The 23,044-nt window shown below is 46.9% G+C and overlaps 1 protein-coding gene across 3 annotated transcripts in view; it reads left to right on the forward strand.

Moving 5' to 3' along the window:
- WDFY4 (WDFY family member 4) overlaps positions 1-23,044 on the forward strand; it is a 280,348-nt gene that overhangs the window by 101,081 nt on the left and 156,223 nt on the right. For all 3 annotated transcript variants that reach the window (XM_047759613.1, XM_047759614.1, XM_047759615.1), the window contains exons 16-25: positions 406-643; positions 1,043-1,119; positions 2,191-2,412; positions 3,271-3,449; positions 9,248-9,479; positions 10,509-10,654; positions 11,711-11,822; positions 12,504-12,694; positions 16,450-16,602; positions 21,610-21,683. In XM_047759613.1, coding sequence (XP_047615569.1) covers positions 406-643; positions 1,043-1,119; positions 2,191-2,412; positions 3,271-3,449; positions 9,248-9,479; positions 10,509-10,654; positions 11,711-11,822; positions 12,504-12,694; positions 16,450-16,602; positions 21,610-21,683 — 1,624 coding nt within the window. The remainder of the gene's footprint in view (positions 1-405; positions 644-1,042; positions 1,120-2,190; positions 2,413-3,270; positions 3,450-9,247; positions 9,480-10,508; positions 10,655-11,710; positions 11,823-12,503; positions 12,695-16,449; positions 16,603-21,609; positions 21,684-23,044) is intronic.

The following is a 23,044-nucleotide window of genomic DNA, read 5'->3' on the forward strand; positions in this document are numbered from 1 at the left end:
GGAAGCAGCTTGGAAGGAGACACACTGTTGTGAAAGAGTGTGGAGGCCAGAAAGCCAGGACAAACCCGAGTGAGGGATAGCCAGGGGGGCAGCCCAATGACAGCAATAGAAAATGGTGTGTTGGAAAAGGGTGGGGGCTCTGATGGAATTAAAAGAAGTTTCTAGAAGGAGCAAGTTGTCACCATGGTTCCACATTATCAAAATCAGCAGAGGGCCTGGGCTCGAGGGTCAGTTGGGAAGGCCCAGGAGGCTACCCCCATGGAAAGGAAATGCATGGGGCTCTGGGGCTCTGCAGAGCCCTCCTTCGGGGCTGTGGCAGACATATCAGGGCTGTTGTCAGAAGAGGGGCTGAAATGATTTGAACATAGGCACAGACACAACTCTTCTCCTGGCTTGCTGCCCTAGGGTCACAGGCAGCAGCACCAATGCCTGCCGAGGGTCCTGCGGCTGCCGCCCAGGATGCCAGCCCCCACCCAGCAGTCACACAGGCCTCCAGGCCCTCAGGACAGACCCAGGGCTCCACCACTGCCCTTCAGACAGCCCTGAGTCTCATCTCCATGACCTCACCACGCAACCTGCAACCTCAGAGGGCGGCCCTGGCTCCATCGTTCGTGGAATTTGACATGTCCGTGGAAGGTTACGGGTATGACAGGCTTTCATATACCTGAAATATACTTTATTAATTTCCCAGTGCCTTGGGGGGGTTATAATATTGACTACAAATTGTAGTTCCCATCAGCTCTCACACTCAGTGGTAGAAAGTGGGTCATGGACACCCCATCTTCTCAGCAGTTTCTCAGGGGCAGCATTCCCAGCCATGGAGGGCCAGGACCCTCCCCTTCCCCTGTGTGTCTGCATTCTGGACTTCCCTCCCTTATTGCCTCCAGAGTGGATCCCTTTCTTAGGGCCATGATGCCAGCATCAACCACTCCTGTCCATGGGGCCTCATGGTCTGGGGGAAGTTAGGCCCCTGCAGAAGGATAGATTGGGAGATGCCAGAGGTGGCCTTGTTCAATGATCTGAGACACTTTCCCATTCCCAGCTGTTTGTTTATTCCGACCCTGTCTACGGTGATGGGAACCAGTACCGAGTACTCAGTCTCCGGAGGAATTGGGACAGGTAGGTGCGTCCCTGGTGGTAGAGCTTGCTGAGGTCCCCACCTCCTGCTCTGGGAGTAAGTCCCTGGGGAGCCTCGGTTCTAGATTTCCACCTGGCATTTCCAGAAAGTGTGAGTCTTCCTCTTGGTCCTCATGTGTGGAGAGGAGTCGTCCTTCCCATGGGCACGCTTTTCTCGGGGCAGGGCTGTCCTGCTTCCTGTGCATCCCAGGGGCCCAGGCAAGGCTCTGCACATAGAGGCATCAGTTAGCACTGATGGGCTCACTTGGTGACTTGGTAGCTGAGCCTGGGTGAGATGCCCTTTGTCAGTGACCAACAGAGCCTAAAATGGACACCTTACCCCACCTTACAGCTCTCTCTAGAAAGGAATATGAGTTCTCCATTGATAGCCATCCAGGACCAAGACTGTCCTTGGCTCGTGTAGGGATGGACTGGGCCTTGGCGTGCTTTGCACTGTCCTGCATTCAGCTGAAGACCAGGCACTCCCTGTGGGGAGGGCTGGGGTCTGGGCTTTTATGGGAGGGTGGGCGCTGAGGGGCCCCAGAAATTACGGCCCATTGACGTGGGGGTCCAAGTGTGATTCTGCCCATTCATTGAGGACAGTGGGCCCTGTCTCTATTGCCAACCCTGTTACAATGTGGGGGGCACAGGTTGCCCTAGAGTGGAGCATTCCCCTGTAATCCTCAGCCAACCTAGGTCGCCATCCTCTGCTCCATGTAGCACTGAGCCCGGCTTTAGATCAGCTGATCAGTGGGCCACATGAGGACAGATCTCAAGGTTGTGCCCCCTCTCCTCTCCCTTGGCAATGAAGGGTAGGATAATAGGTGGGCCAGAATTAGAGAGAGGCTTCAAGGATCTAGGCTCATGTCCTGGAGGGAATATGACCTGTTCCTGCCAAGTATGAATAAGAAGCTAAGAGCATCCTGCCGCATGGGGTCGAGGTAAAGTGGGTGTGAGTAAGGCGAGGCACAGGGCTGGCACACGGTAGGGCTGGGCTGAGTCGGGCCACGGTGAGTCTAGGCAGGACTCTGCAGCAGGACAAAGCCTAAAGGCATGCTTGTTTTCTGACGCCAGGTGCTGCCAGGTCCTTCCCTCCGTCCGGGGGCCTGACCTTCTCCTGCTGGTTCCTGATCAGCAGGCACAGTGCGGTCACCGAGGGCCACCCACTGCGCTTCCTAACCCTGGTGCGCCACCTGTCCAGGACCGAGCAGCCCTTCGTCTGCTTCTCTGTCAGCCTCTGCCCGGAAGACCTCTCCTTAGTTGTGTCTACAGAAGAGAAAGAGTTTCAGCCCCTGGGTAAGGTGGCAGGGGTCAAAGCTGGTTTCACCCATGCTTGAGGAAAATGTGGTGAATCAGCAGCTCTTGGCCCAAGAGCCTGGGAGCCCACCGTCCCTTAGCTGTTCTGGTAGCTGGTTCTAGCTCTTCCATTTTTGTTTTGTTTTGTTTTCATTTATAACGATTTTTATTTTTTTCATTATAGCTGGTTTACAGCATTCTGTCAGTTTTCTGCCCTACAGCAGGGTGACCCAGTTACACATACATGTATACATTCTTTTTTTCTCACATTATCATGCTCTGGCTCTGCCGTTTAAAGCTCAGCCTGCTTCCCCAAGCTCACCTGCCTGGGAGGGCCTGAACTGGCCCGAGATGGCCAAGGGAATTGTCTTACAGCCACACCTCTTCTTGCGTGTCCCTCTTGCAGAGTGAGACACAGGAAGGCCCACTGTTTGGCCTGGTGTCCTTTGCCCACCTCAGAGCTGCCCAGGCCCCTCACTCCCAGGACTTTGCCAGCCTATGTGCATCACTGTGGTGGCAGTCTAGTGAGGGGAAGACCCAGCAGCCTGACTCTTGGGTTTGAACTCTGGCTGTGTGACCTTAGGCAAGTTACTTAACCTCTCTGTGCCTCAAGATGATGTGGGACTCACAGTAGCACCTACCTCATAGGGTTGTCTTGAAAATGAAATGAACTGATATTTGTAACAGTCCTTAGAATGGTGTCTGGCACGAAGCAAGAGCTCAAGCAATGAGAGCTGCTGATGTCAGTCTTCAGTGAGGTGGGGCCTGGCCTTGGCGCCTCAGGCATAAGGCCTGGTTCTGCTGGGCTGCTGCTGCCTGACAGGGCAAGTGAGGTCTGGTATGTGTATTTTCCTCCAGATGTCATGGAACCCGAGGATGACCTTGAGCCTTCTGCAGGACGCCAGCTTCGCGTCCGGTGTGGCCAGCTGCTGGCCTGTGGTCAGTGGCACCACTTGGCTGTGGTTGTCTCCAAGGAAATGAAAAGGAACTGTACTGTTTCCACCTATCTGGATGGACAGGTCATCGGCACAGCCAAGGTGAGATGGCTCCTCCGAGCTGTGCTTGCCCCGTGGCTGTGCCTCCAGGGCACACCACCCTGGAGTTGGTGTCAGCATTGGTATCTAATGAAACCCTTTTGCTGTCCAGAATAAACCTGGCTGAGCTCAGGCGTAAAAAGACATCTTCAGAAACTGGAATGATAGTCATATAGCCAGGGCAGAAAGTAAAACACAGAAATGAGAATGGTCATGACATTATGACTGTAAAAATAGTCATGAGAGAATATAACTCTCCAGAGTGAACAAAGCAAGGCCTCTTACTTTTTTTTGCTTTTTAGGGCCGCACCTGTGGCAATGGAGGTTCCTAGGCTAGGGGTCCAATCAGCGCTACAGCTGCCAGCCTACTCCACAGCCACAGCAATGCGGGATCCGAGCCACCTCTGTGACCTATACCACAGCTCATGGCAACACCAGATCCTTGAGTGAGGCCAGGGATCAAACCCACACCCTCATGGATCCTAGTTGGGTTCTAACTGCTGAGACATGACAGGAACTCCATTTTTGTTGTTTTTTTGTTTTGTTTTTTTTTAAGGCCTCTCACATTTAAGTGTGAATTCTCCAGGGAGGTCTGAGCAGGGCCCAAGGGTCTACTTTTCTGAGAGGTTCCTTGGTGAATCTAATGCAACTAGTCTACACACCACACTTAGGAGCAAGATACCAGATCTTGCAGGACTGGTAAGGAAAGGATCTGGTATCTTGCAGGACTGATAAGGAAAGGATGATCCCCTGCTTAGAGAAGGTAATGAAATGTGGACACATAACTGGAGGAAGCATCTTGTCACTGCCATTGAAAGGCCCCTAGGTCCTGGGTCCCAGGGGAGGAAGCTGGGAGATGAGGACCTGGAAGACATACTCCAGCAGCTACTGCCAGGGGTCCCCGAAGAAGCCAGAGACAGACAGACTCAGAAGACCACAGAGGGTAGGGGCAGGCAGATTTTCATCCATGTGCCAGACCACATCTTTACCTAGACTGAATTCTTTCTTTCTTTTTTTTTTTTTTTAGGGCTGCACCTGTGGCATACGGAGGTTCCCAGGATAGGGGTCTCATTGGAGCTACAGCTGCTGGCCTACACCACAACCACAGCAACATGGGATTCGAGCTGAGTCTGCGACCTACACTCCAGCTCACGGCAACACTGGATCCTTAACCCACTGAGCAAGGCCAGGGATCGAACCCGCAACCTCATGGTTCCTAGTTGGATTCGTTTCCACTGTGTCACGGTGGGAACTCCTAGACTGAATTCTTGAATCATTTGGAATGTCTTTTTTTCTTTTTTGTCTTTTTAGGGCCACACCTGTGGCATATGGAGGTTCCCAGGCTAGGGGTCGAACTGGAGCCATAGCTGCCTGCCTACACCACAGCTGCAGCAACACAGGATCTGAGCTGCCTCTGCGACCTATACCACAGCTCATGGCAACGCCAGATCCTTAACCCACTGAACAAGGACGGGGATTGAACTTTTGTCCTCATGGATGATAGTCAGATTCATTTCCACTGAGCCACAACAGGAACTCCTGGAATGTCTTTTAAAGTTCTCTTGCATAGGCTGCAACCCAGATCAAACATAGCAGAACTCTGTGGGCTGGGTAATTTGGTGGAGTTTTCAAAGTTTCCTGGATGATTCCAATATGCAGCTACAATGGAAAGCCTTAGATTAACAGGGTTTCTTTCTTTTTTTTTTTTTTTGTCTTTTTGCTATTTGGGCCGCTCTCGCGGCATATGGAGGTTCCCAGGCTAGGGGTCGAATCGGAGCTGTAGCCTCTGGCCTATGCCAGAGCCACAGCAACGTGGGATCCGAGCCGCGTCCGCAACCTACACCACAGCTCACGGCAACGCCGGATCGTTAACCCACTGAGCAAGGGCAGGGACCGAACCCGCAACCTCATGGTTCCTAGTTGGATTCGTTAACCACTGCGCCACGACGGGAACTCCATAGATTAACAGGGTTTCTCATTTCAATTGTTTGACATTTAGGGCTCAATAATTCTTTGTTGTGGGGACCTATTCTGTGTATATTAAGACATTTAGCAGCATCTGTGCCACCCCCTACCCCAGCACCCTGGATGCCATAGCTGCTTCTTCTGCCCATTTGTGACCACCAAAAATGTCCAGACATTTCCAAATATCCCGGAGGGAGCGAAATCACCCCAGGGTGAGAACCATTGGGTTAATCTAAACTGTGGAATACCCGAAGATGAATTTGATGCAATCATCTGGTAAAATTGTCTTATCCAAAAAAGCTGTGGTAACCAGAAAGAGTCATCTGAAGCATAAAAAATATCCTCTGAAACATAAAATTTCACCTTTTGCTTCAATCATGAGCAGTTCCCCCCTCCCTCTCTCATTCCATCCTTCCATCCTTCTCACATTAAATATTTATTGAATACCTACTATATGTTAGGTATTGTCTTACTTATTAGGACTTGTCCATGCCCACCAGCCAAATACCTCTGGGATCGTGCATATAGTATAAAACAAAAGCTTGCCGTGGCAAGAGTTCTTATCGAGTGGAGTAACAAGGAGTTAGGAAGAACTAATAGGATTGGGGCTCATTTTAGGTGTTCTTTGGGAGGGTTCAAAGAAGTAGAGGTGAGTCTGTTCTGAATTGGTGCTGTCAGAAAGAGAGGCAATTTGGTGTCTATGTATGTTAAGAACTTTCATTCAGGAGGCAGGAGGAAGCGGGGCAGAGCTTGAGCTGTCATGGGGAAAAGGAGCAGTGGTCACTCACATTAGCCAGGATGGAAAGTGTGGTCACTTTTGTGGTTGCCCAGGGTCTTTGTTCAGGCATAATTACAGAATGGGCTAGTTTTTGTCTTCTTTCACAGAACATGTTGGAATTCTCTCTTGTTTCATAGAATAGGTTGGTGTTCCATGAAGTAGTCCATGCACTTTGAGGCTGAGTTGTGTCCCACTGATGTGTGGATCTTGCTCACACCTAGCACAGGGGTTGGTACACAGAAAGCATGCAATCAACACTTAATGAATTACCTTGCATTTCCAGCCACAAGGAGTAACATGGCCTGGCTGATGGTGTTGTGTAGTGAACTGGTACATGGATGAACCTCCAACCCCAAAGGGCCAAGCTAAACCAGTGTCTGTCCCCAGGGAGGTGGGAAGTGGCATGATGCCGGGAGAATGTTCCAAAATATGCCATGGAGAATGGCCAAGTGCCGAGCCTGACAGGATTGATTTTCCAAGATGGTTTCAAAAAGTCATTGGGTAGGGCTCCCCAAGTGAAATGAAATGAGGTAAACATAAAGACCTGTGTTGAGATGGAGATACCTGCTGGACAAGAACAAGATGGACTTTGGTTGGGGATGTCCTAGCTAAACAGCTGATCTCAGATATTAGAGCCCTTGTTTATATTTCCATGAGAAGATGAGTTAAACTGAGGAAAGGGGGGGAGTATTTTAATAGCTTGAATTGAGCAAAATGATTTGGGAGTCATTTGTGAGATCTTATATTTATAAATCAGCTGAATGGTGCAGTGACACACTGTCGAGATCTGAGAAGAAAGGAGCAAGGTGGATTGGAGGCGTGGCACCTTTCTCATGTGGGAGAAAAAACCTCTAAGAGGATGGGGAAGGGGAGAGACTAAGAATTATTAGTGCAGTAGACCTCGCTCTAGGCAGGCTTGGCGGCTGGAAACTTGGTTTTTATTTGAAAATCTTAGTTAATTGGTAGGGAGAAAAAGAATATTTCTGAAATTATGTAACCTCTCATTTTAGAAATGTCTTTACATACATATTCATGTATATAGTAATTTCATAGTCATTATAAAAATAATAGAAATGCATTTTGAAATAACTGAAAAATAAGGAAGAACAAATACCTATATTTCTTCTACCTTACCATCATTTATAGTTTCTTTCCATTTATTTTCCCTTCAAAAAAATAGTTGTGCAGACTTAACTGACTGGAGAGACATAAGTCACAGAAAAGGGCTCTAAATTCACAGCTGATGGGAGAGAAATCACACTTTTGTAATCAATACTCAGATTACTTAAAAACCAGTAACTTTCAGATAAACAGTCAAACTCAAAAAAAAAAAATAGTTGTGACTTTATTGCATAGAAAATTTTATGTACTACTGAGTTAACAATATCATGTAAAAATGTTTTATCTGGGAGTTTCTGTCGTGGCTCAGTGGTTAATGAACCTGACTAGCATCCATGAGGACGTGGATTTGATCCCGGGCCTTGCTCAGTGGGTTAAAGATCTGGCGTTGCTGTGGCTGTGGTGTAGGCCAGCAGTTGTAGCTCCGATTGGACCCCTAGTCTGGGAACCTCCATGTGCCATGGGTGTGGCCCTAAAAAGACAAAACAAACAAACAAAATGTTTTATCTACATGGGCTTTGAAACTAGTCATTTCTCTGGGATAATTGCTTAGAAGTCCAATTGCTGGGTCCTATGGTAAGTGCATGTTTAGTTTTGTAAGAAACTGCCAAACTGTATTTCTATGGTGACTGTGCCATTTTACATTCCCACCAGCAATGGATGAGTGATCCAGTTTCTCTGCATTTGGTGATGTCATTTTTTTCCCCCATTTCTCTCATCGAAGGCTGTAACCCCTTTAAAATTTTTTTAAAAATTTGGAGTTCCCGTCATGGCTCAGTGGTTAACGAATCCGACTAGGAGCCATGAGGTTGCGGGTTTGATCTCTGGCCTTGCTCAGTGGGTTAAGGATCCAGCGTTGCCATGAGCTGTGGTGTAGGTTGCTAACTCGGCGCGGATCTGGGGTTGCTGTGGCTCTGGCATAGGCCAGCGGCTACAGCTTGGATTAGACCCCTAGCCTGGGAACCTCCAAGTGCTGCAGGAGCAGAGCAGCCCTAGAAAAGGCAAAAAGACCAAAAAAAAAAAAAAATTTAAATTTATTTTGTCAATGTTGCTTTTTTTTTTTAAATTAGCCATTCTGATAGGTGTGTGGTGATAGCTCTTGTTTTTAATTTGCATTTCCTTAATAGCTAATGGGATTGAATAGTCTCTCCTGTGCTTATTTGAACTTGTATTTCCTCTTCAGTGATGTCTGTGCATGTTTTTCTCTCATTTTCTAATTGGATTATTGTTTTTTACTGTTGAGTTTTAAGAGTTTATCTATATATTTTAGTTACTAGTTTTTTGTTGGATATGTGATTTGCAAATAATTTCTCCTAATTTATAGCTTGCTTTTCATTCTTTTTCACATGGGATTTTGCAGGGCAAAAAAGTATTTAATTTTCTTTGAAGAATTACAGTGTTGTTTTAAATTTTAGTTTCTTCATGTTCTTTGTTAGTCTGTAGAATGTGGTTGATTTTGGGGTGTTGATCACGTATCCTGTAACCTTGTTGAACTCACTTATTAGTTCTAGGAGGTTTTTTCTTTTTGACTCCTTAGTATTTTTTACATGGACATGCCATCTGCAAATAGAGACAGTTTTATTTCTTCCTTTCCAGTCTATAATTGTTTTTAGTATGTAAAACTTAATTAAAGTGCTGGTATTGGACATTAAGTTCTTAGTGAAATGACTGGGAAAAAAAAGATGAATCTTTTAGTGGCATTTTATGTTTTTTATCAAATTTGTTTCCAAAAGCACAGTTTGTTACTTCCACCAGCATTTTACAAACTGTTGTATGAATTTTCAGTATGAGAGTATCTTTGTAATGTTTTTTGATAGAGTAAATTTTTACTTTGAGAGAAGAATAAGGTACATCATTTTATATTTTATGTATTTATTTGACTGATTCTGAGGTTAAACACCTCTCATGCCCTCCCCACCCCACTTTTTTATTTTAACAGATGTTGTACATTCAGGTCTTACCAGGACCATTCCTTTCAATGGATCCATCCTCATTTGTGGATGTTTATGGATATATTGCTACCCCTCGAGTTTGGAAACAAAAGTCATCATTAATATGGCGTCTGGGCCCTGCGTACCTCTTCGAAGAAGCCATCTCAGTGGAAACTCTGGAAGTTATTAACAAACTTGGCCCAAGATACTGTGGTAACTTCCAAGCTGTGCAGGCCCAAGGTATGGGGTGTTTTGATTTATAATGATCTTGCTGATATTATTTTTTAAATGGACATCCAGTTATTTATAGCTTATTTATACAGAATCAGCTCAGCACAGGGCAGTCATTAGGGAAGACCTTGGTAGTTGGATCATTACATATTTACAAGCCAACAGAAAATGTCGCAAAAAAGGAAATGACAATCTCCTTTAGATTTCAACTCCAAAGCACATAATGGAGGAAAGTGGGTGGGTAATACCATCAGCAAAGAATGAGAGAAGAGAATGAGATAAATGAGTTACATTCCTTTTAATGAAGAAGCTTTTTAACTAAAGTATACTGTTGTCTTCAATTATTAAACAGGCAGACAAAACATCCACATTTTCATTATTGATTGTTGGCTGTTCAAGCAGGGAGCATTGCTCTCTGTGCTCTGTCAAGTCAAGGGGGTCAGCTCCCATCTGGGAAGAATGATAAATGGATCTATGTACAGAAGCCTTCGTGCATAGGGAAGGGCGATTGAGTGCTGTGGAGTGTTTCTGTCTCCAGGCTCCACGTCGTCTTTGAACTTCATTTCCTCTGGCAAATGGCAGTGGCCAGAAATGTGGGGAGGTCAGGGCCAGAGCCAAAGTTTCAGCAACTCTCTCTTCACACCATGGTTCTCAAGTAGCCCAGCTAGCTCTCTTCGACTCGGGGCCCCAGGTGCTAATGCCAAGGGAGGGGTTCCCCACGGACATGAAGCTCATTGAAAACCTTAGGGCTTTCAGCCCAGCAGTTTGGTTTTGGGAGTGAGCTTACATTCTTGATGGATGTCTCAAGCTTTAGTCATTTCATACCTGGACAGCCTCTATTTTATAGTGGGGCCAAGCATGTGAGATTCTCTAGTTTTCTATGTGTTGGAAAACACAGGTGGAGGTACAACATACAACATGCGATGTAACAACATATAACAGTGTACAGACATTCCTCAGTGATTTCTTTGCCGTGTAGATGTTTATGCTTCTGAGGATTAATTTCCTTCTCAGTAAAGCCAAGATGTGTTATTTTAGGAGAGGATCCTAGTATGGAAGTTTTGCCCCTGGTTGCAGAGGAAAGGGTTTCTTTTGGTCTTCACATCGCCAGCTCCTCTGTCACCAGTGCTGCAGACATCAGAAACACATACAATGAGGTGGACAGTCGCCTGATTGCCAAAGAGGTATGCCTTCTAACTTCACTTGCTGCTCCTTTTCGGAATCATGATCACGTGGCTTGGTTTAGCTTTCAGTGATTAAGTGAATACTGATTCACGTTTGTGCATGTGAAGATGGATACAGTCAGACGAGCTTCCGGCTTCATTTGTTACAATATTCTATGGCTCCCCACCCATTTGCAGCCCCCAAGACTAGACCTCTTATTTGTAACTGCTCAGAGAAGAAAATGGGTGCTCTTTATTTTTCTCCGCAGAGCGAGAACAAATGGAATATTTAAAAGACTTTTGTGACACTGGGAACATTATTGAGCTTCCCTTTTCTGGGCGCTACTGACCCCCTAACATTGCAAAATATTCTTTAAGTCACTGGGTTCAAGCAAAACAACAAATTTGCAAAACAGCAAGCAGACGTGTCTGTAAATGAAGATGCTATTAGATTTTGTACTTCCTAATCCCTGCATAAAGAGCTCTTTTGTTTACTGCTGATGAATTTGGGCTGATTTGCCTGTATTCTCTCCACCCTCCAAGACAGAAGTCTGCCTTGCATTCCGGAGGGGGCAGGATCAGAGGTTAGGTCCTGTTGAGCACCAAAGCCGTGCTTTGCCAGCACAGAACCTTCTGATGGAGGAGGCCAGGGTTCCAGTCTTCCTGGCCTCTGAGATCAGTGATGCCCAGGCTTGCAGAGCTGGACCACTCTAGACTGGGAAGGAGGCAGCCTTGTCCTTCACAGCACTGTTCTACCTCCAAGTGTCCTCAGGTCCTTCTTCCTTTCATTAGCTCCTCACCGTGAGCATTTGTTTGTACTGATGAGCATGTGGGACATGAATGGCATGATGGCGTAACTGAAGCTGCTCCCTTATGATTCAGCCAGAGCCTGGGAGGCAGGACAGGGGAACCTGAATTTTGGCATCAGTCCCCCCTGACATTGGTTCAGGTCTTATTCATTCACTGACTTCTACTGACTGAGTCCAGCCTCTGGTGCCTGCCTTCCAGGACCTCATGGGCAAGACCTCTTTATTTCCAGGAAAGTTTCTTAGGACTAACTGTTGCCAATTTCTCTAGATGAACATTTCATCCCGTGACAATGCCATGCCTGTGTTCTTGCTGCGAAATTGTGCCGGTCACCTCTCCGGTTCTCTTCGAACCATTGGCGGCGTGGCTGTGGGCCAATTAGGTACGAACCTTTACAGCTATTTGGGAAGAAGGGCTTGTGTCTGTCCTCACTTGCACAGCCTGGAATTCTGGAGCAGCAGGCAGGACAGAGCAGGTTGAGGAGCTAGGATGGTAAGGGCGAGAGTTCGGGGTGAGGGGTTAACCTCACCAGAGGGTTGGCCTCCCAGCAGAGGTTGGTTCACTTTGCTGCATCTAACAACTGAGAGTGGCCTACTAACCAAGCTGGCATCTGTGTACCACAGAGACCATCTAGTGAGGGTGGTGGGGCCTCTGAGCAGAGGCAATGGCTGTGGTTGCCTGGATCCCTTGCAGTCAGGCAAGAGCAGAGCCGCAAACTGATGCAAAGGTGTCCAACCTTGAAGGATTTAGAGGGCAGACAGGACTCAGGAGTTGTCAGAGCAACCAGCAAACTGAGGCTTAGAGGGCAGTTGGCGCAGCAGCACTCTGGATGGAGACAGAGGGCAGAGATCTGAACTCCCCTGGACGGTGCCAGCTTTTTGGTGACCCAGGACTCAGCACAGGATTTCTCAGTGACCTAAACCTTTCAAAGCCCTCCTCCTCCTCCTCCCGGCCTGTCCTTTGCACATCGCCCCCTGTTATGAGCGATGATGTCATTGACAGCTCTTGCTTCCACTGGAGTGAAGCTGTGTCCTATTCAGAAGTGCCCTTTGTCCCATTGCAGGCGTAAGGGTGTTCCACTCCAGCCCTGCTGCCAGCAGCCTGGACTTCATTGGCGGGCCCGCCATCCTCCTGGGTCTCATTTCCTTAGCGACGGATGACCACACCATGTACGCGGCTGTGAAAGTCCTGCACTCGGTCCTGACCAGCAATGTCATGTGTGACTGCCTGATGCAGCACATCTGTGGGTATCAGGTAATCCCACCCTTCCATCTCAGCCTACAGTGTCCCCCAAAGGGCCATCATCTCCAAGGAACAGGGAGGAGCTTTGCTGGCCTAAATGGATGTTCCCTCAGCATGTCTTTTGGAGAAGGGAAACTGGAGGTCCCCAGGTCCTGAGACCAGCATGGCTAGAGTGGGGGGCCAGGTGACAGCAGCCAGAGAGGGGGCTCTGATTGGAATGGGACTACTCACTTGTCTGTGGCTAATACTAATCATCTTCCAAAGGTCCTGCCTCTTAATACCATCACACTAGGGCTGAGGCTTCACCTTAGAATTTTCTGGGGACACAAACATTCATTGATGATGGTATATGACGTCTCTGTAATGAGATAAAGAAACAGATATTATTATCATGAGACAGTATTATTATTATGAGACAAGGACTCCCAAATACTTTGTTGGAGTAAAGAACCCTCAGATTCAGAGATTTATTCTACCTTTACAAATGAAGGCAGAAGAAAGAAAATTCAAAACTCTTCTTATGGCTTAAAATAGAAATATTTCAAAGGGAAGGAGAGGCTGGGCAGTGGTAGAAGAGGTGAGAAATGGCAGGATTGAGTAAAGAAACAAGATTATTATTATTACTATTGTATTTATTATTGCCTTCCCTAAATATCTTTTATAAAATAGAACCCCTCTCCTACATCATCCCTTTCTAGACAAATCTTCCTACTTCCTTGCCACATTTGTGGTCTGTTTTGCTTCTAGAAAGGTGCCCCATGAGGGCAGGACTGGGTCTGCTTGTCCATTGCTATATCCTAAGAGCACATGGTAGGCAGTGGGTACTCAGTATGGATTTGTGGAACAAATCAGTGGATAAAAACAAGGATCTTGAACTAAGTGGCTTATTCAGGAGTGTATTAAATCATTTTTTCCACATTTTTTTCTCTGTATTCACTTGCTGGTTTCCTGGTTGGATGTGGGAACATAAGAACATAACCCTTTCTATGTGTTACTTTTGTCAGACTTATTTATCATCCTCTTGTCAGACTAGGTGACCTCCAGCCAAGTTTTATAAGACGATTTTCATAGCATGATAAAGAAGGAGGATGGTGGTCCGGATTAACATTAGAAACACTTGCGGGATCTAATACAGGTTCCTCCATGTGACCAGGAGGAAAGGACAAACATGGGCCAACGCACAGCCTGGATGGTGGTGGAGGGAAAGGTCTGGACCCTGCCACTCTGGGATTGTGGATTTTATCTTAGAGATGATGGGTAACCATACAAAGGCTTAGAACAAGGAAGTGGAATGAAAGATGCTTTAGAATGACCTTTGACACTAGTGCGGAAGACAGTTCGGAGAGGCAAGATCAAAGGGGAGACTGAGATAGAACCCAACACATGAGACTACATTTCTGTCCTGGGGAGACTCAGGGTCTTTGTGAGCAGTCTGGGAAGGTAGCACAGGAAGACAGCCAGCGCTGTGAACCCAGAGGGCTGCCCACATGAAGGAAGAAGACATTCAGGATGTGCCAAGTGTGAAATGTCTGAGACGTCAAGGATAAACTGTCAAGCGGGATACTGGGCTCTGGAGCTCAGAGGGGCACTGGGCGGGTGGCATAGAGGCGAGAATCCTCAGTATCATCATGCCGACGTTTAATCTAAGGAAATCGATGACATAGAGTAGGGAAAGGAAAGACAAGGATGGATGAAGCAATGGGAAATAACCAGGTAGAGCTTGGAACTTAGAATGAAAACCCAACCCATGAGGTTGAGAAGAAAGAGGGAAGAGAAATCAAAGAAACATTTTGTCAAAGACTTTGAAAAAGAAAGTGTTTTGAGGAGGTGAGCATGGTTCAACAACACTAAATGCTGATGAGTAATGCAGCAGACTACGAGCAGGGATGTTCCCATTGGATTTGGCACCTGGAAGCCATTGGTGACCCTTCTGAGGTGGAGGTGGGGGTGGGAAGAGGTAGCAGCCAGCTCCTCTAATGCTAAGGGGGTTGAAGAGAAAATGTGAGATGAGGATGTGGAGCCTGAGTATGTCAATAGTGCTTTCCAGAAGTTTACTTACAAAGAGGAGTAGAGAAATGAGGCCCAAGCTAGAGGGATTAGGGATCAAGGGAGGGGTATTTTTAAGGTGAGACCTACTAGGGCATGTTTGTCAGGAAGGAAGTACAAAGAGAGGAAGATGGATGAAACTAGGAGGAAGAGTTACCAGAAGAGCAGGCGAGGGGTGGGTTGCAGGTGACTGGAAACCCTGCTTGTGACAGGAAGGAGTGCAGTCCCCACATTTGAGGATCTGGTGGTAGGGAGGGGGGACTGTTCACGTCTGATGGGTTCTAAATTCCCAGCTGTGTGCTCGATTGGATGGTGGAGGGGAAGGAAAGCTGAAGGAGAGAAGAGATGAGATAATTCTCTTTAGGGTGAGGAAAACCAGCTTACTAGAAAACCAGAGCCGGACTGCCAGACCACACTGAGTACCCATTCGACATTTGACACTTTTAACGTAAAGTGAAACCAGTCAGTCTGAGTGATTTTTCTCAAGCAACTTTCTTAATTATGTCCTCATGGGGGAATGGGGAGTGGTCAGATTTCAGATATGCCAGAGAAGTGACTGGAACAGTCTAAAAAGGTATTATTTGCTGATCACAGTTGTCTTAGTTTGGACTGCTGTAACAGAATACCATAGCCTTGGTGGCTTCTAAACAATAGAAACTAATTAATTTCCTCACAGGTCTGGAGGCTGGGAAGTCCCGGCGCAGGGTGGTGGCATGGTCAGGTTTAGTGAGAACACTCTTCTGGATGGCAGATGGCCACCTTCTCCTTGTATCCTCACATGGCAGAGCAGAGAGAGGAAGACAGTGCTCTTATGACTTTTATGAGGGCACTAATTCCATCCTTAAGGGCTCCACCCTCATAACCTCATGTAATGTGAATTATAGCCCAAAGGATCCGCCTCCAGATACCACCACCTTGGGGGATGGGATTCAACATGTGACTTTGGGGAGGAACATTCAGTCCATGACAAGTGAGACTTCCTAATGACACATTGAAAGAGCGTATCTGAGAGGATGAGGAGATGGGTGGACTATGTCACATCCGGGTCTTGGGAATTGAGCTGTGGATGAGTTGAGCTGAAGATCCAGATGGAGCAGATGAGAACCTAGGTGCCGGTGCATGGCGAGGCAGCCTGACTTCTGTGTGACCGAGGTCAACAGAGACACGAGGCTAGGGGAGATTCATCTTATTAGTCTTTGAGACGAGTGTGGGCCACGGGGGCCCCAGTGCCTCCATCTTGGTATGGATGCTTGTGTGTTGCCTGTGTCCCAGGGCCTGATGCAGCAGAATGGCACATCTGCTACTGCAGCCTGAGGTAATGCTGGTGTAACTGGGTTTATGGGCAGGTGGTGGCTTCCTAGGGATACAGAAACATTGATGGGATGGGTATGAATGTAGGATCCAGTAAAGGAAAATGAGAAAAGCTCTCAGAAAACATAGAGGGAAACCGAAAGAGTGGCATTCTGGAAATGTGGAAAATTCAGGAAGGAGCCAGGGGCCCACAGTGAAAGGTGAAGCCTCACAAGTACAGAACAGTGCACACCGTTGGGGAAGCAGTCACAGAGGCTGGTTCGTGTTTTCCTTCTGAGAACGAGGGAGCCGAGAAGGCGGCGCCAGAGAACAGTGCTTTCAGACGGGGCTGGTAGGAACAGGCAGGTGGGGGAGAAAGAGCCATTACAACACGTTCATGGGGAAACCGCTTTGTGTTTTGACCTTTTCAGATAATGGCGTTTCTCCTGAGGAAAAAGACCTCTTTCCTAAACCACCGCATTTTTCAGCTGATCCTGTCCATCGCTGGCACTGCAGAACTGGGCTTTGGGTCCTCTGCTGTCATCAACGTTGGTGTCTTCCAGCACATCCTTTGCAATTTCGAGGTAAACTGGAGACTGGTCACTAACTCTAAAGAAACATGTGTGATGGTACAGAAAGCCGGGAGCTTCCTCTAGACCCAGCAGGTCGGCTTTCTCCAAAGTCAAGATAGTAATGAAAGAGAAAGCCACAAAGTTTTTAGAGCTCAGAGGCCCTGGCTTATAATTAACTCCTACCGCTAATGGGCTGTGTGGCTTCAGGCAAGTCACTTGACTTCCCTGAGTTTCAGTCTTCTCATGGGTGAGAGGGAGACCACCACTTTGCCCTCACATGCTGGTGTGGAGTCAAATCAGATAGTATCTGGAAACGGACTTTGAAACTGTAAGCTTCCATCTATCTGAGGGCTTTAAAACATACCAATTCCTTTGGGTGTGCTCTTCTGTTTATAAATGCTCTTTTAAAGGGAGGAGTGAGAGGTGCTGAGTGCACACCTGAGGCTGAGGGAGGAGTATTGTACAGAACTTTGGTGGATAGATCCATTTACGAAGCATCACCTACTGAGAGCCCACTGGGAGCAGGCGTGGGTGATAACCTGGATCTAGTCCCTCCACACTGCTAAAATTTGTAGTCATCAGTGCATATATTAGGAAAGAGAACATTTTTAGTTAGTGAACATAATAAATTAATGAATAATTTAACTTAATCCAGATCAAGAAGTCAGAATGACCAAGAAAAAAGAAAGCAAAATCAAAACCACAAAAAACTAACAAAAAAAATTCAGAGAAAGAAAGAAGGAAAAATGAAGATGAGAACATTAATTAAATAGGAAAGAAACAAACATTCAGGCGATTAAAAAGGGCAATAAGTGATTGTCATAAAACAGATGAACCTATCGAGATTGGTCGAGAAAAAAAAGACAGGAGGCACAACTAAATTCTATTAGGAGGGAAAAAGGAAGAATAACCACAGAGGAGCAAGCAATAGAGGTAACAAGAAGGTAGGATCAGCACATGTGTGTAATAAATTTAAAAAAAGGATAAATGAAAAAAAAAATACATAAATGTGAACACAGAGCTCATTTGAACAATCTCCAAGAAAATTTGTTTCCCAAGCTCACTCAAAAAGGTAAAAAACTCAAATGGCCCTATAATCTTAATAAATGGAGTCACAGGTCCCATAATCAAATAAATGGAGTCACAGGCTTAAAATCTTACAAACAAGTGAACAAGCAACATTCACAAGGAAAGTCCAGGCCCAGGGCATCTGTAAGAAAGTTCAGTCAGTCTGGAAATAGGCTCTTCCAGCCTTATAAACTCTTCCAGGAAATGAAAAGGGTGTTCTTCCAGCTTCTTTTATGAGTTAGTCTTGATACCAGAACCAAAAACGCATAGTGTGGTAAATGAAAAAATATAGGTCAGTCTTTCTCATAAATAAAGCTACAAAAATCCTAAATAAAATATGACCTCATTGGACCAGGACAAACACCTGTGCTGGATTATGGGGGAATCCAGCAAGGCCTGGGGCGTGGGCTGCCTGTCCAGTAAGGAGGTGTGCCCAGGTGACCATACCACCCTGGTGAATAAGATAGCATGCCCCTTCCAGAATGCCGCAGCCGTGCTCAGGCAGCTTGGTGCCGCAGCATCCTTGCCACCAGTCCCACCCAGGAATTACTCTGCTCCCACTGTTAGCTCCTGGAACCACCGTGAGCACCACCCTGACGCCTCCCTGGGTAAAGGGACCCTTTAGCTGAGCTGGTGCTTTTTAACACTGGAATTAAGAATGTAAGCAACAAATAAAAACCAGCAAAAAAACATGCTTAAAAACACTGCAATAAAACACAATGACATGAAATAAAATTTTTCAAAGATTGAGAGCAAAGGATTTCAGAAAGAAGGCGTTTCCCCAGTATCTGTCTGCATCAAGTAAAGTAAGAGCAGAGGTGGATGTGTTGTGTTTTGAGGTCCCTCACAGGCCTAGTGAAATGTAATAAGTGGGGTCAGATGTGACGTGAAGAGTGGGGAGAAGGCTGGATGTGGGCAGTCAGTGGGTTTTTGAAGAGGAAAAAAAGAAGAAAATAGGGTTGTGGGGAGAGTTTCAGAACTTAGGAGACTGGAGTCTGAGCATGAGGAAACAGTGAAAAATTTGTGGTTAAAATACTGATGAGAGAATTAACTATTGATGGGACATGTCCTTAAAGGAGAGGGAGGGATTGGAGACTAGAGAGTGGAGAAGGCATGGGACCCATATTGATTGGTGTGCAGGAAGCCGAGAAGCTGGAAGGGTCAGGAATATAAGTCATGCAGGTCTTAGGCTTTTGGTCTCTCTTTTCTTTTCTTTTTTTTTCTTTGCTTTTTAGGGCCGCACCCACGGCATATGGAAGTTCCCAGGCTAGGTGTCGAATTGGAGCTGTAGCCACCAGCCTATGCCACAGCAACAAGGCATCTGAGCCATGTCTGCGACCTACATCACAGCTCATGGCAACACTGGATCCTTAATCCACTGAGCGAGGCCAGGGGTCGAACCTGCGTCCTCATGGATACTAGTCAGATTCGTTTCCACTGAGCCATGATGGGAACTCCTGTGGCTTTTGGTTTCTTGAAGAGGGACAAGCCACTTCTTTCGGAGAAGGAGGTGGTCCCAGGGGTGGGGAGAAAGCAGAATTTGACACATTATTCATTTGCTATTCAAACAAATTTAATCCAGACGTTTTAATGCAGCCTGCAGTCAGGGGTTATATGACACAGGGTAACAACCCAAAGATTCAGTTATGCACACCTCCCCAAATTCAGACAGCTGGTGTTACATGAAGTCATTTCTAAAATAGCTAGGCAGCCTTAAATTTATGTGCTGTGGCAACTTTTTTTTTTTTGTCTTTTTGTCTTTTAGGGCCTCGCACACCTGTGGCATATCGAGGTTCCCAGGCTAGGGGTCTGATGGGAGCTATAGCTGCCAGCCTACGCCACAGCCGTAGCAACATGGGATCTGAGCCGCGTCTGCGACCTACACCACAGCTCACGGCAACGCTGGATCCTTAATCCACTGAGCGAGGCCAGGGATCAAACCCGAGTCCTTATGCATGCTAATCGGGTTCGTTTTAACCACTGAGCCACGATGGGAACTCCCATGTGGTACTTCTTATTGGTCTAAGGCTCTGAAAAAGAAATTGGGGGGAGGGTATGCTTTTGTGGGAAGGGTAAAGGGTATGACAGGGCTCCTGTCTTACTTTCTCAGCTCTCCCATCTCCCAACACAGAACCTGGTGTATGATTTATTTATTCAAAGATTGCCTTCATGATTAAATATTCCAAGTGTGCAAAGCTCTTGGCATCCTCTTGGGTATTTTGGGGTGCCACGTCTGGCTACCCCACCTCCTCAGAAGCCACGTTGATCCACACCAGCTCCCCTACCTCAGGGTGTACTGGGCACTGACTTACAGTGCTTACAGGGGCTGGGAATCTGTCAGCCTGTTTCTGGCCTAAGAATAATCCATTTATCTTACCTTGGTTTACTTTGTATTTTGTCTTCAAAAAAATGCAATGGATCCCTGTTAAGTGCCCACTATGTGGCATGTGTGTTGCTGGGCCCTGGGGATTGGAGAGGGACAGTCTTTGCCTTCCTGATAAACTTGTGTCCACTGAAGTGCTCCTGCTTTCCCTTGGAAGCAAAAGGACGGAACCTTGGCCACAGGCTTGGTTCAAGTGTGGTTAATTATTGACCCTCTGAGTTGCTGTCTGCAGGAGATGCCTGTGGGGGAACACAACAAGGAGATGAGAGAGTGGGCTCCATGGTCAGACAGACCAGGCTTTGAAGCCAGTCTCTGCCAATTAAAAACGGTGGGGCACCAGGCAGGTTACTTTCTCTCTGAGCCTCCCTGTTCTTACTTACTAAATGCCGATAATGATATTGTCTCAGGACTTTGTATGATGCTGCTTGCCTCCAGCAAATGGTATCATTTGTAAGCATGAGTTCTTTTTGCCACTGTGAGTGCACTCTTAAAACCCTACATCTGAACCTTCTAGATTCTGGGCCTTAGGAAACGTCAGGGTATTTCAGTGAGAGATAGAACCCTCTAAAGGGAAGTAGAAATGAGACATGAAGCCACACCATCACCTTTGCCCCAGAAGGATGGGGAGCAGCTGCGTTTTGTTTACTATGAGTAAAAGCAAACCACCTGATGAAAACTTCACTTTCAGAATCTCAGTGCATTTCACAAGTAGTTCTATTGTATAGGCGATGGGAATGTGGGCTGTGCTACAGTCTATAGAGATAGGGGAACTGGAGAAATTGCATGCACAAGTTGGGTGCATAGTTGCTGTAACATAAAACCTGAGAGATGAAACCCAGCTTCTATTTTTTTTTTTTTCTTTTTAGGGCCGCACCCACGGCATATGCAGGTTCCCAGGCCAGAGGTCAAATTGAAGCTACCGCTACCAGCCTACCCCACAGCCACAGACATGTGGGATCCAAGCCACATCTGTGACCTACACCACAGCTCACAGCAATGCTGGATCCTTAACCCACTGACTGAGGACAGGAATCAAACCCACATCCTCATGGATACTGGTCAGATTCGTTTTCACAAGCGAAACTCTGAGACCCAGCTTCTAATCCTAGTCCTATCACTTAACTGGTGTTAAGAGGGACCTGTCACTCAGTGGTCTTTCTCAGCCTCTGTTTTCTCGTCTCTCAGTTAGAAACACTAGTATTTGCCTTGCAGGATCCAAGGAGAATAAGATGGATTTGGTGTGTGAACACACAGGCTGTGGGGCCTGGAGGGGGGTAGGGGCACATATAGGAGATGGTTAGTGCAGGTGTCCTTGGTTGGAATCTAGACCCTTGTGAACCTCCAGGGAGCAGCAGAGATGGGGAAGACAGGATGGTGTTTGCCCTTTCCCTTGGTGGAGGCGCCCTCTGCTTGCTAGCTGTCAAGAAAGCTAGTCTGATTCCAGAGCTGGTAAGTTGGGTTAGTAATTCCAAGCCAAAGAAGACCACACCTGGCACCCTACCTGCTCACACTGCCTGGAGCCTATTCTCTCCACCCACCTTGGTTTCCCTGTGTGTTCTGTCTTCCAGCTCTGGATGAATGCTGTGGACAACTTGGAGCTCTCCCTCTTTTCCCATCTTAGGGAAATCCTTCAATCATCAAGGTAGGCTGGGCTTTGGCAGCCTGGGGGTTACAGACAGAGGCTTCATGCCAAGACAGGGACTCAGAGGACAAGACAACAAGTGGCTCAGCGACCTCAGCCTCCTCCCACTCCCAGAGCACTGGGTCCCTTGGTGCTATAATAAAAATACCATAGACTGGGTGGCTTACAAATCACAGAAATTTATTCCTCACAGTTCTAGAGGTGGAAGTCTAAGATTGAGGCTCTGGAAGATTCAGTGAATGGTGGGGACCTGCTTCCTGGTTCATAGCGGGTTGTCTTCTCACTACAACCTCACATGGCAGGAGGAGTGAGGGAGCTCCCAGGGTCTCTTTCCTAAGGGCACTAATCCCATTCGTGAGGGCTCCACCCTCGTAACCCAGGCATCTCTCAAAGACCCCATCTCCAAATACCATCACACTGAGTGTCACTTTTTGAATTAGGGCTCTTTTGTTTGCAAGTGGTAGAAATACAATTCGAACCAACTTAAGGAAGGAAAGTGGGGGAAGAAGGAAGGTGGAGAAAGAGGAAGTTCATTGGCTCACACAGCTGACTGAGAAAGATCCTCATTTGTTGTCTGGATGGCGCTCACATTATGTTACCTGAGATCTGTCCCTGATCTTGTCTTTGATTTCTTCTGTGCTGGCATCTTTTTGGTTGGGCATCGCCCCAGCATGTCCTATGCTCAGCACAGTCAGCATACAGGGCTTCTTTTTCACTCAATAGTCTTTCTGTCTGTTTGTTTTCTGTTTTTTGTCTTTTTAGGGCTGTACCTGAGGCGTATGGAGTTCCCAGACTAGGGGTTGAATCAGAGCTGCAGCTGCTGGCGTACTCCACAGCCACAGCAATACCAGATCCAAGCTGCGTCTCTAACCTACACCACAGCTCGTGGCAATGCCAGATCCTTAACCCACTGAGCGAGGCCAGAGATTGAACCCCAGTCCTCATGGATACTAGTGGGGTTCCTTACTCCTGAGCCACAATGGGAACTCCTCACTCAATAGTCTTAGCAATAGGATGGAGTTCCGTGGCACCTTCTTGGGTCATGTGACTAGATCAGGAGCATGTCTTGCCCTGTGGAGGGGAGTTAGAAAGAGGTAATTCCCAAAGAAAACCAGGGGCTGTGATCACAATAAGGGTGAAGGGAGGCAGGGAAGCCAACTTACCAACCCACGTCCTTCATCACATACCCACACTCACCTGCCTCCTCACAGGTCAGTTTCTCTAGAGATCACGAGCACCTTAGTGTTTTGAATGAATTTGCAACCATCTTTTCACACAGCCACTCATGACTGATGCTCTCTTATGAACCCACTCCATTTCACAGCAGTTGGTGCTAGAAGTTCAGAGAAGGACACGACACA

This window comes from Phacochoerus africanus, chromosome 15 (assembly GCF_016906955.1).
Source record: "Phacochoerus africanus isolate WHEZ1 chromosome 15, ROS_Pafr_v1, whole genome shotgun sequence".
In the NCBI taxonomy this organism is placed as follows: Eukaryota; Metazoa; Chordata; class Mammalia; order Artiodactyla; family Suidae; genus Phacochoerus; species Phacochoerus africanus.